This window comes from Rhipicephalus microplus, chromosome X (assembly GCF_043290135.1).
Source record: "Rhipicephalus microplus isolate Deutch F79 chromosome X, USDA_Rmic, whole genome shotgun sequence".
Lineage (NCBI taxonomy): Eukaryota > Metazoa > Arthropoda > Arachnida > Ixodida > Ixodidae > Rhipicephalus > Rhipicephalus microplus.
This window is the reverse complement of record NC_134710.1, coordinates 83,536,217-83,556,112: the sequence shown is the minus strand read 5'-3', so window position 1 is coordinate 83,556,112 and position 19,896 is coordinate 83,536,217. Positions and strand designations below refer to the sequence as shown.

Genomic DNA, 19,896 nt, shown 5'->3' with positions numbered 1-19,896 from the left:
ATACACACTCTAATGCATGCAGATCAACACGTTCTGTTGAAGGCGTCAACCAGACGTGTCACTAACACTCGGCGCACGCGTTGCCTCTAATTGGGCCCGCCAGATTGTTTCATCCGGAGCGGTTTATTTCTGCCTGTTATTTCCACATTTGCATGTCTGGAATTTCATTAGGTTGTGCGATATTCGAACGACGGCTGCGTTAAGTAAGCGCGTGCAGGCGATTTCTTAACTTCCAGCACACATATGACGTCCGGTGTTAACAGCGCCCACATCCCCTGTTACATAGTAGAAAGGCGTTGCCCTCATGCACGCGACTAACGCGGTAACAGGACATCGAGCCCCGGCTGGGGCAAAAGGATATTACGTGTACTTGTTTTCCAGTTTTAAGACAGTGCGTATGCAACGTTGCAATAGTCTATAATTATGTTGCCCGGTTTCGTGAGTACATACCACGCACTTTACTGAAAATAATAATAATAATAATAATAATAATAATAATAATAATAATAATAATAATAATAACGCGTCCTTGCTTATTAATCGTGTGCTCTTCCTCAGAGGGGTTTTCTTCTTTCTCCATTTTTTTTTCTTTTTTGAGCACGGGATCGAGCGACAATCACTTGGATTTTCCAGGACCTGCTTATTGACATGACATTGATTTGAGAAGGAGCATATTGAGATTGATGTAGCTGACCTACACTTTCTTCTTTCCCGCCGCGTTTGTCTAGTGGCTAAGAGACTCGGCTGCTGACCCGCAGGTCGCGGGATCGAATCCCAGCTGCGGCGGCTGCATTTCCTATGGAGGCGGAAATGTTGTAGACCCGTGTGCTCAGATTTGGGTGCACGTTAAAGAACCCCAGGTGGTCTAAATTTCCGGAGCCCTCCACTACGGCGTCTCTCACAATCATTTGGTGGTTTTGAGACGTTAAACCCCACATATCAATGTAGTCCCGTGTGCTAAGATTTGATTGCACGTTAAAGAACCCCGGGTGGTCGAAGTTCCTGGAGCTCTCCACTACCATGTCTCTTATAATAATATAAGGTGGCTTTGGGATGTTAAACCTCACACATCAATCAACCAGTAAGTGAATCAGTCTAAAGCCGCAAAAGTCAGGCACGCATGACACTCACGTACCCCTCTGTTTTTATCAGCAATGCCGCCACGTTGCAGACACAGTAAAACGTGGACTGCTAAAAAGAGTGGCAACAACGATAAGCAGTTGAAAGCAGTCGTGTAGCAGGAACGCGTGATGCGCCTCAGTGACGTAATGCAATGTGACACTATTGGAGCACCAACGACGGGAAGGTGCCCATATGGCCACGCAGTGTGTCTTTTCAATGTTGCCAACACCTTTAGTTTTTAGGAAATTCTTCACTTCATATGGCCGTGAGAAGAAACAAAAATACATTTGAAAGAAAGTATACAAGAAGCAAACGGAAGCAGCAGGTGGCTTCGTTCATTAAGCACGATGTTCCGCTAAACTTCCGCCAACACTCCATGCTTAGCATTCAGTCGCCATTTGTTTGCTAGGCGGTAATAAAGAAAAAAAAACCTGCTTGCCATGCATATTTTTTAAAGACAATCGAAGCTATGGCACGTTACCCTCTCAGTACCCGTGTTACCTTCGCATATAGCTGCTCCTGAAGCAACACCCCTGATCAGACATTTCACTTTACCTTAGCCCTATAGTCGTTGTGCTTTAGCACTGTGCACTGGCCATAGGGCGCTTCCTAGCTCTCATGTATCGGCCTAGTTCTACCGACACCCACCAACGAAGTAGACAAGAAGTGAGACAAAACATAACCAGGCACGCAAACGCCCAACAAACGCCGTGCATCCCATGCAACGCATACGCACTTTGATACCCATACCTTCGTGACACGGATACTCTTACCGTTTACCCATGCATTGTCACGCCACTGTCGGTAAGCTCCAGAGCACACTAACTATATGCTTGCAGCTGCTTCGTTATCAGTGCATACGCCCACCATACAGTCGTGCTGACCGCGCAGATATAGCACGAGTGATATGGTCACCGCCTCACCGACTTTCCGGCGTCAGAGACGTCCAATTTTTCCAATCCGTTCTACGGTTGCCATGTAGATTGACCAAACGAACCTCAATCTCGTCATTAGTTACAGGGTCATAACAAGCTTTTCGATTTATAGAATACCATGCTGTTCATATTATTATTATTATTATTATTATTATTATTATTATTATTATTATTATTATTATTATTATTATTATTATTTACAAACACTGCAGCCCATATCCGGTCCCAAGCAGGAGTGGGTACATAACTGTCAGTGGGAATAATAAAAAAATCAATAACAGGCACACAAGTTACGAAAATTTGCAGCATGAATGAGGAATGTATTAAATATATAGCAATACAAAAATACTACAATTCGCAGCACCGTTGAGGAACATAAATAAGATATAACAGCTTTTTGAAATCAAGAGAGAGATTATTGACGAGATAGGCGAACGATTGTGTTGTGTCAGCACCAACTACTTTTCTCTGTAACTTGTTCTGTAATGAAAGAGAATGAGGCAATAATGAATATTGATGTACGCTGACGTGACTGAATGGTTCCCTCGCTGTCTTGTTATGATGAATACGATCAAACCGCATGGGCGGGCAGGTTATGTAACATTCAGGTGGTATTTCGGAGTGACCATGGTATTGCTGATGAATGAATTTTAGACGAAAAACTATTCTACGATGACCAAGTGTCTTAAACTTTGCCCTCTCGCGAAGGGCAGATATGCTCGCGAAACGAGAATAGCTTGAGTAGATGAACCTCAGAACCAGGTTTTGCACCCTCTCTATTTCTTTAATTAAATATTTTTGATACGGAGCCCAAACTAGGTTTGCATACTCTAACTTAGGCCTGATAAGCGCTTTGTAAGCTGTTAGTTTTACAGAGAGTGGAGCATGAAGTAGTTTGCGTTTTAAAAATGCTAACTTCTTTAGCGCCTTGCTGCAGAGGCTGTCTATATGAGGTTCCTAATTGAATTCGTCTGAGCGTGACACATCAGATATTTGACTTGCGTATATTCTTTTTAACACACGCGTTATGAATGGTATAATGGAATGGTAATTGATTTTGTTCGTTCGTAATTGTAATGGAGGCTTTTTTGGTGCGTTAAGTTTCAAGCCCAATTTTTCAAACCAGGTTTAGATTAAGTGCTATGCATCTTTAAGTCTGGCTTTATCAGAAGGGTGATTAATGCTGGCATAAACAACACAATCGTCCGCAAAAATTTGGATTTCCCAGGTAATTGAACTGAAAATTGAAGACCATTTATGTACACCAAAAATAACAATTGTGCAAGCGCTGACCCTTGAGGCACCCCTGAGTACACATATAATGTGTCAAAAACGCAGTCATAAACCATAACATATTGGTTCCTTGTAGACAAATAATGTAATCCAGCAGACACTGTTGCGGTCAATACCAATAGCGTACAGTTTCGTAACTAAATCATCATGTGGCACTCCATTGAACCCTTTAGAAAAATCTAGAGACACTGAATCAATCTGGCCCTTAGAATTTAGTAAACGCTACTAACAAACGTGGGGCTTAATGTCCCAAAACCACCATATGATTATGAGAGATGCCGTAGTGGAGGGCTCTGAAAACTTTGACCACTTGGGTTTTTTTAACGTGCACCCAAATCTTACCACACGAGCCTACAGCATTTTCACCTCCATAGAAAATGCAGCCGCCGCAGATGGGATTCGAGCCCGCGACCTGCGGGTCAGCAGCCGAGCACCTTAGCCACTAGACAACCACGGCAGGGCTTATACTTTACCATGTAGCATAGTATTTTCAGAACAGGCGCGCGCGTGTTTGTGTGCGTGTGCGTGCGTGTGTGTGTGTGCGTGTGTGTGCGTGCGTGTGTGTGTGTGTGTGTGTGTGTGTGTGTGTGTGTGTGTGTGTGTGTGTGTGTGTGTGTGTGTGTGTGTGTGTGTGTGTGTGTGTGTGTGTGTGTGTGTGTGTGTGTGTGTGTGTGTGTGTGTGTGTGTGTGTGTGTGCATGCACCGCCACCGTTATTTGTGGCGTCTTGCGTTCATGTTTGCACACACTGTATTTTAGAATGTGTCTCAGTGGTCCCAGAGAAGCCCCAATATTTTAACTTTTTGGGGCTCCACGGGCTGGTACCACAAATAATAAATTCACCATGCCACACACAGGTTGCAACGAGGATTTAATTTCTCGCCCCCTTTGGCGTCCTGTGCTACGCAAAAATATATAGGTTTCCCTTTTGTTTGTTTTTTTAGGGTGGGCGGGGGGGGGGGGCATTGCTTTTTACTGGAGGTCTTGAAAACTCCACAATATTAGACATTGTTGAAATTCTTTAGGTGTTTAGGTGTGCGCTTTTAAACGTTGCACGGCTTTACGAAAAGAAAAAAAAAAGGGAGGGAGGAGGCAGTACTTATAGCCCACAGGCTCACACGGTGAGCGAGAGCTTATGAAGAGCGCTCTAGTCAGCACTATACTGCGTTGGAGGCGTAGTCACATGCCTTTATGGAGCGCTGGAACGATTCACTCAAGCACCCACATCGACATAGCAGCCGTGGCTCGGTAGCCTATAGCCATGGGAAGCGAGCGAACGCAGTCTGCGATAACTGATGCACTGGCGCTTACACACACAAAAAACCTTGATTATTTAGTTAACAAGCCTGTGTTCGCGCTCCCCCCGTGGCTGACCGGGTATTATACCGGTGCGCAACGCTGGCAGCACGCAGCGTGTATTCTCGGAACTTGTGGCGTGACATCGCGTCTGCATGCATTGCTGGCTGTTTGGCGCAACGCAAGCTCGACCTCGGTGCAACGGCACCCAATAGCGCATGCAGTAGACGCACGCAAGGCGAGCCGGTGGGGCTACGAGAAGCAGACCGGCAAAAATGCCCGAGAATAAATTAGATGAACACCGAAAGCGGCAGGGTATGCATGCACATGTGGTGTCAAAAACTGACATCAAGAACTTTCAGTTCCACCTTGCATGAGGTCGGAGAGTCCATGGATGGATGAATATTAGCCAAATCCCACCTGACGTTTGCAGTTGTCCCCGTCCTGTGGGCTTAACTTTCTTCGTCCATGGCTGTTCTTTTTTTCTTTCTCTTTTTTTTTTTTTGCGCAGCCTTGTCCCTCCAAAACGTTTGGCGGGTCAACAAGAAAGATAAGGGGAAACCAATGTCTCCTGATTTCGCAATTAATCATAAGAACCGAAAAGATAACGGAGCCAATGAAGTCGTAGATAAAATCATTTGTTACTAATAACGGTCATATGGACACAGTAACGTAAGAGAAAGTTAATGTGATTCAAGCAACAGGTTGCCAATGGGACCCGTACCCCGCATCTTCCGCAAACAACAGGTCGTTAATAATTGCCGAGCCTTCGTCTTATGCATTACGTGTCAACTGCTCAATCACTGAGCTACCATGATTATCATGTACACATTCTCGGGAGTATAGGACTTGACAACGTGAGCCTTTACCTAAAGTCACTCATGGCCAAGGCGGTGGATGTGCCAGACACCTTTTGACTGTATAGTTGCACGGGCTGGTGCGGAGACCTCAATCGCGTCCCGGGGAGATGAACTTTTCGCCGTTTTAGACTCTGCTACGATGTCTGCTGCGCGACAGTTGCGAAGCGCCCCTTACACCAAAATTCATAACCTTGCTAATTATACGGACGCTATAAGTGCACGTAAGACATTGCGTGCACTTGCTCATATGCACAGTTTGTTGATATTGCTGCTCCCGATTAATTATGCATGAGTGCATTGTAAGGTGTGGGGCTTTAAGCAACCCACTAGTTTTGCTATTCAGATGGTGTGACGCTTGGTGTGAGGTTGCGGATTTTCCAAGTAATTTAAAATTTGTTCACACGACTCCTCGCACTACACATGCATGAAAGGTGGTTGTGTTGGGGGCGGAGCAAGGGTGTAGACTTGTCCGTTGTTCGTTGTCGGTGCTCACGGTGATGATAATGATGTCACTGATGACGATGCAAAGTGCTATTGAGTTTCTTACAATAATACCTAGAGGGGAATCTGGCACTAGTGTCTACGCGGGCTCCTTCAGCGGCACTTGTACCCCCGTGGGAATTATGGGAAGTATACAGGCTTCGGATTCGCTTTGAATGAATAACGTTCTTGAGATTCGCGACGCTTGTTCGCCTGGCGTGAAACAAAACGATATGAAGTTATATTTAAATTAAACTTGTTTCATTCTTTTGTAGGTAAAGTTTATTGCAAAAGGACTTTGTGGTTATGCGGTAGAAGTGATATCTTGACAAAAATAGAACCACCAGGGTTTACAGTTCTCGTCACTGCGTTCCAGATTTGGCATCAAGATATAATGAACTATTTTTTTACATTAGAAAACAAACATTCATGTTTTGCTCTCGAAAGTACACATTATCTACTTTTAGAGTTAACAGGACAGTATTAAATGAAAAACACTTAACGTTTCGTCTGCTGCGATGCCAGGTGCGTCTGCACAAGTGGTCTGCCACCAACGAATCTCTCGTTTTGTTGTGAAGTCGAGTCAAAGGAGCGTGACGGTGCGTCTACTGAGCTTCGCTGTCGTGGTGCAGTCGTTTAAACGACTTTTGGCAAAACGCACCAACAATAAACATCCATTCGGTGTAATATCCTGCACTTACATCGGACGCTACATCAATGCGCAGCGGTGAGCGGACGACGCTTCGCTTAAACTGTCAAATACGACTCGTAAAGCTCCGAAGTCGCAACAAATATCAGACTTAGTGGTCTTCAGGAGGAGGAGGAAGGAAGGAGGAAAGGACGGGGAGGTTATAGAGTGGTCTTCAGCCTCTGTGAACAATAAAGGCGCTGCTTTGCACCACATCTCACTACCAACGCTGCGGAAGAGCGAAACTGAAACTGTAGAAAAGTATCCGTAGATAGTTCGCTAGCTAGCGCAATCCAATCCGCAGCCTGTACTTCCCATAAACCCCATGGGGGTATATGATTGCAGCGCCGTGCAGATTCTGCTCCAAGTATTATTGTATAGAGCTCTATGCAAGGACTGTACGCGATGACGATGACGAGCGCGTTCTAGACCACACTTCTCTTTCCGCCATGGATGACAACGAATATGAAAGCGATCTTGCCCACGAAAGGCAACGCCGACGCAGACAACAAGCTAAAGCTAAAGGGACTCGGTGACTTTTTCTTCCGGTATTTTTTTCAGCAACAGCACGTTGCCACCTAAGCACAACCAGGCGTTCATATCAAAGAATTTCCCGCAAGAATGTTGCACTCACATTGTTGTGCGCATTGATAATATCTAAGAAGGTCAAAAATTAATGCAGTGTTTAACGCGCGTGAATTACACACGCGACACGTGCCGCGCAAATGAGCGCTCTTTACTTAAAGTAGTCCTTCGGTATGAATATCGTGAAAAGGTTGTCAGGTGCCAAACGCCAAAGATTAAAGAAAAAACTGACGAGAAGAAACTATACGGCCATATTGGAGAATGTCGCCATTTCTATTTTTCTCTGGACCTACATACTTTGGCAGCGATAGCTAGCCGTCAGTCCCATCATCGCAAGCAGCCCCATACAGCCAAACGCTGATATGCTTGAATGAATTGCCGCATGGAATTGTTACAGCAATGCCGCCTGTGTTTCAGAATTTACAGTCACGACATCTGTCAGCCAATAGGGCAAAACCTTGATCGCTTTAGGCAGCAGTCTGCGATTGATGCTCACGGTGTGACTTCTAATGCATTATATGCACAGATCCATTTGCTTTGCATAATCAACCATATATTTTGTGCATGTGTATAATGCTGATCCCCCCACCCCAAATGAAGCTTTTGTATTCACCACTAGACGCTGCAGGAAACAAACCCATCCGGTATTTTTTAAGAGTGCGATTAAGTGTAACGATTCCATTCACGAGTTACATCGCCCTAAATAACTGTACGTATTTCAATTTACAACAATCATGTACAGAAAGTGAAACCAGGCGTCAGCTCGTTGTTGTGCAGCAGAATTGTCCAAGCTGTTATCTCCGAGCAGGAATGCTTCACGATTGGTTGGCGCATTGAGTATTGCCGTTGGTCCCCATGAATACAACGCCCGTATGCCGGACCCATCGCAAAGGTCGCTTTCGTGTGAACACATATTAACATTCGTGCCCGAGTGGTTACGTCGGTACCTGGAAATCAGGAACGCCTTTAGAAACAGTTCATTCATTTCTATGGTAAACGAAAGGTATCCAGGGGTGCTGTTTCATTCTGTTAATAAATGGTTCGTGACGCCACCCACCCACCAAAGGTTACTCGCTTAACATGATGCCGAAGATGACATGACCTTTTAAACGACAACAACCCCTCATCGATAACTTTCACCAGATGCTTCCAGCCTTTGGTATGCACATGCTCCGCATCAGCGTGCCGGTTCCTGGACATGTGAGAACACCTGTGACTCGAGATGAACGCTACTGCCGTTGAGAAACAGGAGCATTAGCTATACCAAATATTTACAAGCGTTTCGGCACCGCCGTCAGCAGGCGCCTTTTCCGCCCCCGGGATGCCCAAAGCGTGGCGATGAGCGCAGCATCCCTGCACACCATGGCGCGCGCTTCTTCGCAGGACCAGCTGCTCTCAGCCCGGCGCCGGGCTTGTCTCTATATTTTGTGACCATCTTGCTGCGAGCACTTGCCGAAACATGATACGGACGAGCGCTGCGACGATCGCGGGCGCAGGGAAGGGAACGGGTTTAGCTTACAACTGAGTCCTTGGACGACTTTCGGGCCATCACGACTTTGCTCCGCCTTTTTCTTTGTGTTCTTCTTTTGGGGCGCGCGTGGGAGTTTTCCTCGGCGGTCACACGACCAGCCCTCGTAAAGCAAGCTACGCCACTTGGCCGCGGAGAGAACAACTGTATTCGAGACGCGCCGTTCAACTTACGTCTTGCAGGCGATTCTTTCGTGCATCCCCGGATCTAGCATGATAGCAAGTCGCCGAAAGGAGCCGCGTCCACGGCTGGGCAGAAGTATATAAAGAAACATAGCTATGGTGTTTCACGCATTCTCGTCTTTCGACAATGAACCGCCTCCTGCCGATGTGTCAGTGGGCCTCATTGAAATACATTACAGATAGACCCAGCTAGAGGGCACGAAAACCAGAAAAATGTGACTTCACAGTTTTCATTGCGTGCCGCAAATCTACGCGCGATTCTTTCGATCAACTTGCGCCAAAGACGGGAAAATTAGGGGCTGGCACTAGGAACTATAGATGTCTCTCTCTCTCTCTCTCGATATATATATATATATCTAGAAAGAGAGATTGGGTAATGATTTTCAAAGAGAGTTCATGTGTCACTTTAAATATTTAAAGAGAGTGATATAGGTGACAAATAAAGACCTTTAAAAAATTGTCAAAGAAGTTTTTGTTTCTTAGAGTGTGTTCATATTTAGAAAAGTCTTGCCTCCCCCCTCACCTTCCCACTAAAGAAATTGCTGACTTGCTTGTTACGATAAACGCACCACGCCATCGGGCATCATGACGCTTTGGAATGCATGCAGTTCGACAGTAAAAGATCAGTTCAACAGACCATTTTCTAAAAAGGGATCCGGCGAACTCTCAACTGAGAGTGTTGCCTGCATACCGATCTCCGCATTCGCCGGTATGGTTTCGAGCTCCGCGTTGTTCAACTTACGCTTTTGAGAAATGTATACATCGCCACAACCCGGCAGCAGACGATCTAAAGGGAGCAGGTGAATGTGTCCAGAAGGCCGTATAAGTATATATGCTCTCATGGTCAAGGATACTTCAGTGACATTGAATCTGGCGGGATCACACCGCAAGCGCAGAAACGCCGACACGCAATCTCTATGAGGGCGCAGATAAATTCCTACGCTGTATTGCGCAACTAAATAAAAGCCATTGAACATCATTACCGAAAAAAAAATGGATAACGTCAGCGTACAATACTTTTCAGGGATCAAAGTCGGACGTTACTTTCATCACTTTAAGACGAAGCGAGAGGTATTTCAGCCACTATTCAATTACTTATAGGAAATTGGGCTAGTCGGAAAGTCTTAATGATTGACTGTTTCATATAGGAACGCCTTCATTCATCTGACATCCTATTTATAAATATGTCTATCAAGTTCACTTGCACAATCCATATATGTTTAGATTCTTTATTGTTATTATTATTATTAGCTTTCTTGTGGATTATTTTAATATGATTATCGACCCCTGTACAGAGTAGCTTGCCGGTGGTATTTAGATGCCAGCCAAAATATCTATTTTCCATGAACTGGTCTCTTTATTCATATACATAAATCAGCGGGCGATAAATGTATACGTATAAGAAGCATAAATGGAGAGATATTGAAAGAAGCGTTTATTTAAGAACGAAGAGATCGACTCCTCCCCGGGAGCGTGGAAACAATTACTTGTAACAAAAGAAACGAAGCATACATACAGAATCGACAACGAGAAATCAGCAAACTGCACACATCACACCACAAAATATATGTACAATATGTACAATATGAATAATTCAGGCTCTATGCACACTATTTACAGTTCGTGCACGTCGAAGATTCCTCTAACTGCGACGTTGTGACTGGAATATCACCGAAATGTCGTTCGCAAAGCGTCATTTGACGACGCACGCAAAGTAGGCTTGAGACTAGAACTGGAGCGCTAGTAAACCAAAGCGTCACTGTTTTTTTTTTTTTGTTTTGTCAGGACAAGGTTCTTAATGCAGAGCGAAGTGTTACTTAGATCGTGAACGTCAGGGCATACGCACCAGCCGGATTGAAAATAGGTAAACTTGAAGCACTTCCTGCAGCACAAGGCGTTCGCTTGCTGAGCGACGAGATTACAAGAAAGTAGTAGACTACATACTCCGCCTAATGTCAACATTCGCAAGCTGGGGAATCTGTGATGTGTGCAGGATATTCTACCACATGTTTAGTATTACGACGTGTGGGAAATAACCGGTATCGAGTGTTGTTCAGTGAAAGGCATAAAATAACGGAGCGACAGAGTAGTTGCATTGGATGAATGCACGGACGTTGACTACGAGAAAGTAGAACGTTTTTGTCAATTTCATGTTATGAACCTGTTTATATATATATATATATATATATATATATATATATATATATATATATATATATATATATATATATATATATATATTGCGTTGCTTGGTTAAAGTTCGTTAAAGCTCACGCCACCACGTAATTTCACCTCATTACCTAGCAAATATGAGAAAGCTTCTCACATGCTATACGCAATGACTGCCTGATAGCAGATCACGGATGCGTCGTAGAAAGAAACTACCTTTGATTGTCTGGCAGCATTAGATTTTGAGTAGGAAGCGCTGCTCTTGAGGTGAATATGAACAACTCCTGCAATAGAAATACAACAAAACGATGTCACGACATAGAGGCACCAGAGCAAAGCCACCAAAGCACCACCATCTTTTAGGCTGCTTTTCGAAGCGTCGAATGCTCAATAAATTTGTATCTGCGTTTACACAGGAATTGTAATATGAAATACCGATTCTCATTAGATTCGATTGATTTCCTATTATTCGTCGATTTCAGTGGCAGTACTGCGCACAGCAAAGACGCCGCTTCGTGAGAAAAAATAATCACCCCCCCCCCCCTCTTTCTACACCGATAAAAAAGAAAACGAAAATTAAAAAGTAACTGTGCATACGACTGGCCATGGTTGCCCATGTTACTGACAAATTTGTTTTTTTTTTTTATCATATGAAATGCGCTGTCCTACTGCACTAGTATAGCAAGATATCTACAATGTAACGGAAGCCATCCGGTAACGCAGGGTCAAAGGTACTGCACCACGAACTTCCAGGCTGCCTTTCGCAGCACTAGGTGCTCAATAAATATAGATCTGTGTTTACAGTGGGGCTGCAATGTGCAAACATTTGATGTAACAAAGCTCGAAGTGATATTTTTCACCATTAACAGTGCTAATCGCTGACGAGTTGTGTCAAACTCAACACAGCAAAAACCATAGAAAATAAAATACTAAATATCCAACAAAACACGCACAAGAATACTAAACCTGAAGCAATCGCAAGTGCTGGACACTGCATGTCCACCTGTCTATCCCCGATCTATGCGTAGTTTTTCTTTGTATTAATGCGTGGAACGCGAGCAGACAGAGTAATCGTTTGAAAAGAGCTACGTTCAGCCAGTGAAGAAGAGTGGGCAAGCAGCGGGACGCGCCCGTGACGCCGGCCCACGGCCAGTCGCGAAACCGCACGAGCGTATATCGATCTGGAAAGGGTGCGGAATGGCGAAGAACGCAGCGCGCCAAAGTTGCGGCCGCAACATTGACAAGTGCTGAAACAGTGTATCCTCCGTATTGCGTAAGGCCTGACCAAAAGACACAGCTGCATTGTTGCCCCTGGCAGCGCACGGGACGCTGTCGCCTAGGCAACGCGCGCGCCGTACGGAAATTCCGTCAGTAGTGAGCGCCTTGCGTCACGCTGACCCAGCGAGGCGCATGATAAGCGCCGGCCTTCACATTGGACAGCTACCGCCTGCGCAGCAGCGGCGCACTTACCTGCAGCAGCTCTTTCGCACTCTGCCAACGGGTTGTGACAAAGTTAGGCACCTGCGCTCTGTCATGGAAAGCTGTGTCACATTCAACAGGAAGCAGCAAACCATTTCTACGATAGGCCAAATGAGCAAATTACGGTCCTAGCAAGTATCACAGCAAAAGGTACAGTGTATACAGACGCCTTGCTGGTGTCGAGCCAATGGAGCGATCATCGAGGCGCGGTGGCAGGCGCGAGCAGAGCCTGCCACCGCGACAAGCAGCTGGCGCGCGCCAGCAGGCGTCGTGTCTAGGGCACAGCGCCGCCGCTCGTCTGCCCTGAGGCCGGGGCTCCGAGCGGCGGGCGAGAGACACACACACCAGGGCCAGCGCTTCGATGAACGGAAAATGGACTTTAATATTGATATTGTTTTTCTTAAAAAAATAAACGGTGCAACAGTACTCAACGCAAGACGGAGGGGGCGGCAGTCTGAATGAAGGGGAGGGGTGGGTACGCACTGGGGGTCCGCCGCGAGCCGGCGCCGGCGAGTCCAGGCCCGGGGGCCCCTTTGTACAGCTGACTAGACACGGGGCGGCCCGCGGGCGCCGCCTAGTAGCCCTGAAGCGAGCGCGCGATCTCGGAGTCGACGTTCTCCGGTGGCACGCCCACGTTGGTGAGCAGCGACTTGAGCACGGCCAACTCCTTGGTGAGCAGCTCGACCTTCTTGCGCAGCGAGTCGTTCTCGCGGTTCAGCTCGGACACTTTGCGCTCGGTGTCCCGGGAGCGCTGCTTGGCCTTCTCGCGGGACTTGCGCACGGCGATGTTGTTGCGCTCGCGGCGGCGGCGGTACTCGTCGGAGCCCTTGTCGAGCAGCTTCTTGCCGGCAGAACTGCGGTGCGGCTGCGGCTTGGCAGGGGGTGCGCCCAAGGGCCGCAGGCCAGCAGCGGCGGCCACGCCGTTGTGGTGTGTCGGAGGACCTCCGCCGAGCCTGTGCAGCTGAGCTCCTTGAGGTGGCGGAGGCGGTGGTGGCAAGCCCAGGGGTCCCTGGGGCGGGGCCAGGCCATGCGGCTGTCCCGAAGAGAAGACAGCCACCGGCCTGAGCGTAGGCGCGGCCGCGGGGGCCCCGCCATGCAGGCCCGGAAAAGCGAGCAGGCCGCGGCCGTAGGGCTGCTCGCGGCAGCTCGAGTACTCGGCCTGATCCAGCGGTTCTTGCTTGATGCCGAGCCCCGCCTCAGCGCCGTACCGGTGCTCGTTCAGGGACCCACCCTGGTGGGGCATGGAAAAAGCCTGGCCACCGTAACGCTTCTGCTGCTCTGTCAGCAGATCCGTGAACAGAGTCTCTTCGAGGCTGCTGGACGAGTGCGCCGAAGAGGAAGAGTCCGCAATAAAGCCTTGCAGATCGAACGACAATTCGGGTGTGTTCAGCTCGGCCAGGTCCGGCACGCAGCCGTCCGAGCCCAAGTCAAAGGCGCCCAGTTGTGACCGCGCGCCCAGCGCAGCGTTCAGCACCAGCGACGGCTGCTGTCGAGACGGATGCTTCAGATCCTCGCTGCTCGCCGACTCATACAGATGGGGCGAGTCCATGCCGGACGACGCGTAACATGGCGAAAGTTGCACGCAGTGCTCAAAGTCAAAGCTTTTCCGCAGCGGAGAAGCCGTCGTGACCCGGGGGGCGCTGGCCAGTGACCACTCCACACACTGCCCTCGCCGGGCGCGCACCCCGACGATGCGCTCGGTCCTCGAATTTGCCGCGCGCACAAGTCCGCACTCTCCGCACAGATTACTCAAGGCTGGCTTGCTTGCGCGACCCAGCCGTATGCAACGGTTCCCTGGGCGCCGGCCACGCGCCACATTTATAGGGCGCCGCACTCTTTCGCAGCGCGCACGGCCGCCGGCGTGCGCCGCCGCGGTGTCGTCACTTTACGCTGCTCTCATTGGCCGCCGCCGGGCGCTGCTCTGACGCGTGAGTGACGCTCCTCGGGGCGGAGCCGACTCTCCCGCCGGCGAGGAGGTCTCCGCTCGTGGCTCGCCTTTTTCCAACTTTCCCTAACATTCCGGAGCACGTGCTGGCGCCGAAGGCCAGGCTTGCCCCGCTCAAAAGTCAATTAGCCCGCGGAAGGGAAGCCCCCGCATCGATCGGACGCCACGTGAGGCCGCTTGGAGACAGCGCCGCTGGGCCCTGGCCAAGACCGGGCGGCTAAAAGCGCCCAAGGTCTCGGCCCGGTGGCAGGCGTTCTCCACCCTTCCGCTTCCACCCGCGCTGAATGAACACTCCGGGGGTTCTTGGGACTGGGATCTCCCGTTTGGGACACATCTGGGCCCGGACGGAATTAGCCACGACACGAGCGCAGCCAGTTTCTATGATCATCGCTGGCGTCCGAGCGAAGCACGCCTCATAATGTGGTACGACACCAAGATTGTCCGTCGTGACAAGTGCCGGCGCAGGTGCAACTGGCGTAATACATGCGGCCGAGAAGCCACATGATGGGGCACTAGCTTCACTGGGGCTAATGATAAATGCTGAGTCGCCAATGCGGCCCAACAGAACAGTGACTTTTATTTTCAGATTTATTTATTTAGTTATTTATTTCTTTGTTTATTGCTTTTGACAAACTGGGTGCACTGCCTCGCAGCACTCATAGTATTTTTTTTCCGAGAACTTTCTCATATGTTTATTCACTCGCTCTCTCAGCCGCAAATCGGCGTGGTCGTGCATGCAACATAGCCACACCTACGTACCTATTTCCCAATAAAATGGCATAAACTACTCAATGGGCATTTTATCGCCATTAGGAAACCATTGCACAAGGCTATCTATACAGCCGCATATTTTTTTTTTCCTCTCCCTGTATTCGGAGATCGCTTCTCTCGAGATCACGCAAAATAGTGCATTTGTCATTGCAAAATGAACCATGAGGAAATGATGGCCAAGATTAAAATTAGAATAACTATTCCTCATTCACAATATGCTTTATATCAGTCTATGACAGGTCCTGGGTACTGAATTCCTTCATTTCTCTTAGGAAAGTTGTAGTATTCCTTTCCCTTCCTCCTCACGATTAAACACCGTTAATTACTGTGCCACTAGTTTAGCGAGGGAGGTTTACACCCCCTCCCCCCATTTTTTTTCAATTTCGCATGTGATTATACAGGCGTACGAACACACATAAGAGGTAGTTGAACCCCCTTCGCCGAAAAAAATTGCACACTACGCCACCGTGCTATGCTGCTGAAGGCATTAAGCGCTTATAGGACTTTATATATATATATATATATATATATATATATATATATATATATATATATATATATATATATATATATATATATATATATATATATATATATATATATATATATATATATATATATATATATATATATACAGCGTAGAGATGCCCTGTTTGTTTTCTCACAGAATTTGCTACCTTCACTTCGCGCTCATAGCTAAGAGAATGAATATATTCATATTTCAGCTCTCCAAGGCATAAACCTGATTCACTTCAAACTTCAGGATTGTTGCGTTCGCCTCTCGATGCTGAAGATGTCGAATAGCGATGTTTCCAGGAGAGTATACCGTGTTCACGGCGAAAAAAAAAAGAATAATAAATAAGCAACAGAAACTTCGGTCTGGGATTCTGCGGTCCACAAAGGTCGGGGAAAGGCGCGCCCTAAAGACGCAGCGCTTCTTGGACGGATGCGCACGAAAGCACGAGCCGGTACACTTTCACCCGCGTCCCACTGGCGCGTTGTTACATTACGCCAGCCGGGCGACTCCGCTTAATACGAACGCTGTATGACAGGATCCCGCGCCAAGCGTGCGCGCTTGGCTCGCTCGTTCTTAGCGGGCATTGAGCCGGTGGCGCCCTCTCGAGCCGTCTGCGAACAACTTCAGTGTCGTCTGCTACTGCTGTTGGAAAACGAAAGGGCACGAAATAACGTACACTATATGGGTTGCCGTGGGATTTTGTTTCTATGTTCCTGCACATGCTTTGTCAATGTCAAAGCAAGGCTGCACAAAAATGAGTTGGTGCATCCACTTGAAAAACGCCTCGAGACTCTAGCGACACTTAGCAAGCCCTTCCTGAACGCGGGACAGCCACAGAGAACTACGACAGGACCCCAGCTTCTTTCTTTTAATTTTATTGATGCGTAATGTCGATGAATTGCTGACAACAACAAGAAAGTGTGTTTTGCGTGTATGACAATTCGGATAGCGTGTCAACTGTGAGGGGTCTGTTGTTTATTACCGCCATATATTGCACTCAATTTGAAAAGCGTGCCACGAAAGTCATTCGAAGGCTAATGAATTCCCTCGTCTCAAAAAATGAAGACCGACAATGCGGAAAACAATGATTAAGTCACAAACACGCAAGTATATGGCACTTGAAATCTTGCGGGCTTCGATGCGGCCGCGCAAAAAGTATGGAACCGATACATACACACATTCATGCACATTCCTCCCACACGTGTATACAATCAGGACCGTCATTGTACCACTCGTTTCAGAGATGGTCTTGAGCTGTTCATACGCACTTTCATATATAACTTTACACTTAGGATCTGTCGCTAGCGTATCTTACTTTGCCTGATATGGGCATACACACACACACACACACACACACACACACACACACACACACACACACACACACACACACATATATATATATATTCAGCAAGCTTGCTTCACATTTCATTCTGATGAATTTGGGACCTCGAGCAACACGTCATTAAAACTACTTCGCACGCCGAAGCCCCTTGCTCCTTCTGTTATATATATATATATATATATATATATTATATATATATATATATATATATATATATATATATATATATATATATATATATATATATGTGTGTGTGTGTGTGTGTGTGTGTGTGTGTGTGTGTGTGTGTGTGTGTGTGTGTGTGTGTGTGTGTGTGTGTGTGCGCGCATTGACTGTATTAATTCTTATGTATGACAACGCCCTCATGTTTAGTCATGTGTAACATAACAAAAGCACGTGCAAGTAAAGGCGCAGTACTTGCGCACCGTACTGCCATGCCCACAAGTGAAGACAGAAGACGCAGTGATGACTTGAAGTAATTTCTATGTGACCTTCCAACAAGAGGTGTACAACATGCCGCAACCATCACAGCACGAACGAGTCTAAGCAGCAAAGAGCAAATGAGGTTTTAAAAAATGAGCAGAAATGTGTTCGCACTTTACAGCTAACTTGAAAAAACACTGACAGTGACGCACTAGAACAGCGCTGCTGCTTTATGAAGTATCGCGTCCCCTTCTACAAAAGTTCAGAGATGCGAAGACCCAGCAAGCAGTTTCTTGATGTCATCTTCGATAGCACTGGGCGCTGTCGTTGGGGAGTATCTGCCTACAGGCTGTCCTGCTCTGTTGACAAGAAATTTGGTAAAGTTCCACTTAATAGCGTCGCCCAAGGTACCCCCTTTCCGATACTTCAGAAATTTCCATAGCGGGTGAGCGCCGTCGCCGTTCACGTCCACTTTGGCGAACATGTCAAACTTTACGTTGTACGTGGACTTGCAGAAATGTTCTATTTCCGAGTTGCTCCCTGGTTCCTGACTTCCGAATTGGTTGCAGGGAAATGCCAGAATGCTCAGAGGTGGATCGTTGGAACCGTACTTGTCGTGCAGTGCCTGCAGCTCCTTGTAGTTGGAGTCGGTGAAACCGCATCGAGAGGCAACGTTCACTATCAGTACAACGTGGCCCGCGTATTTTCTGAGCGAGACATTCCTCCCTCGAATATCTTCCGCGATGAACTCGTAGATGGAGCAGGCATCTTTCCAATTTTCCCCCGATGCCATGTCACGGCCAGGTGACAGTGGTTCAGCTGCCGGGTTAGCTGGACAACTCAGCCTATTGCTATCTTCTGCCGCTGACACACCCGAAGCAGCGACACACAATACGCAGGTAAGAACTGTAAACACAACTTGCATTTTTTCGGTAAAGCAGCAACACGCAGCGGCACTCACGATCGAATGCACACGTATGGGGTGGTAGCGGCATCTACCGTCATCAAGAAAAAACATATTTTAGGTACATTTTTATTCAGCTTTAGTATACTAAATTTAGTAGCACTGCAAATACAGTCTTTTATTTATAAATAAAAATTATTGAAACCTAGTTTTGTAGGTTTCTATAGAAGTATTTTGGTTGTTTTTCTTGTTTTAAACGATTTCGTATAGACGTAGTGGCGCTCTCTGAAGGCGAGTAAAAGCACTACACAGGCGGCATATTCAAAGTTCACTTATCGAAGGTACGCGCTGACAACGCTTTCGCTGTTCGCGGGTGTCGACTACATGGTCACGCAATTCTCGAGGAACACGTGGATAACGGAAATGCAATAGTTAAGCCAGCTGCCATGTGGTTTTTTTGCGAAGATAAAACTTTCGTTATCCACGCAGCTGGCTAAACGAAGAGAACGGCTGAGTACAGCAGCCATTTGGACTAGTTGGTAACAAGTCATTTTGAATGCAAAAAGTGGCGTAGAGTCCCTGTGTTGTCATTCTCTTCTTTTTTCCCTGTTCCGTACTGCACCCCACTTTTTGCATTTAGAAAGAAGGTTGAGTTCAAGCTGTCAGGATGATCTCTCTTTTTTTTCCGTCGGTCGTAAGTTCCCTACAGGTGCTCACTGAAGAGAGGACTTCTAAAACACTACCCATGCCTTGATTTTACTTCTGCTGAAAAGCCACAAATACACCTCCTGCCAGCGCGCGAAGCTTTATCTGTCCAACTTTTGGTCCAACAACTCCTGCATTCGGTTCACGCGAGGTCCGTTTTTAGCAGGGGCGGTGCCAGGGGTGGTTACGGGGGTGGCGGCTGGAAGCCCCCCAAAATTTTCGACAGCCCCCCCCCCCCCCCCACTGAAGAAATTCACTTATTGTGTGCGCCCCCCTCCGCCCGGTAATATAATCCTGGCGCCACCCGTGCACTAAACGGACCTCGGATTTCAGGTTCAGTGCACGAATAGTCCGGCTGATACAAAATGTAGCCACCCCCCTCACATCACTTTACACTGGGGAAACGAGAAAGCCACGTGACGTTAAAAAGCCCGCGTCGCCAGAACTCCGGTGTCGACATCGAATACCGTATCACTCGGGAGAACTGGTATTGTGCACCGTACCAGTGCTCTCGAGTAATTCAGTAACCTATGCCTGTGCTCAGTTGGCATTCATTTCGGTAGCGCAAATAATTTTACACACGCAGACACAATTAGAGAGGAAACATGAACAGTACGGTCCTGCATATGTGTCCTCTCTTTTGTCGGCGTCTATTATTTTTTTAACTAATG

General features: G+C 47.2%; 2 protein-coding genes across 2 annotated transcripts; both read right to left on the bottom strand.

The window, feature by feature from the left end:
• Positions 1–10,379: 10,379 nt before the first annotated feature.
• LOC119176174 (uncharacterized) lies at positions 10,380–14,420 on the bottom strand. The gene has a single exon (XM_037427332.2). The coding sequence runs from the start codon at positions 14,162–14,164 to the stop codon at positions 13,190–13,192; it is 975 nt and encodes a 324-aa protein (XP_037283229.1). The 5' UTR covers positions 14,165–14,420; the 3' UTR covers positions 10,380–13,189.
• A 3,239-nt stretch (positions 14,421–17,659) lies between these two features.
• LOC119176173 (uncharacterized) lies at positions 17,660–18,598 on the bottom strand. The gene has a single exon (XM_037427331.2). It carries the CDS (start codon positions 18,539–18,541, stop codon positions 17,879–17,881), a length of 663 nt encoding a protein of 220 aa, XP_037283228.1. The 5' UTR covers positions 18,542–18,598; the 3' UTR covers positions 17,660–17,878.
• Between the last annotated feature and the right edge of the window lie 1,298 nt (positions 18,599–19,896).

Bases quoted from the DNA above. Each gene is read 5' to 3' on its own strand.
- LOC119176174 (XM_037427332.2), bottom strand. From the start codon at position 14,164: ATGGACTCGCCCCATCTGTATGAGTCGGCGAGCAGCGAGGATCTGAAG.
- LOC119176173 (XM_037427331.2), bottom strand. From the start codon at position 18,541: ATGCAAGTTGTGTTTACAGTTCTTACCTGCGTATTGTGTGTCGCTGCT.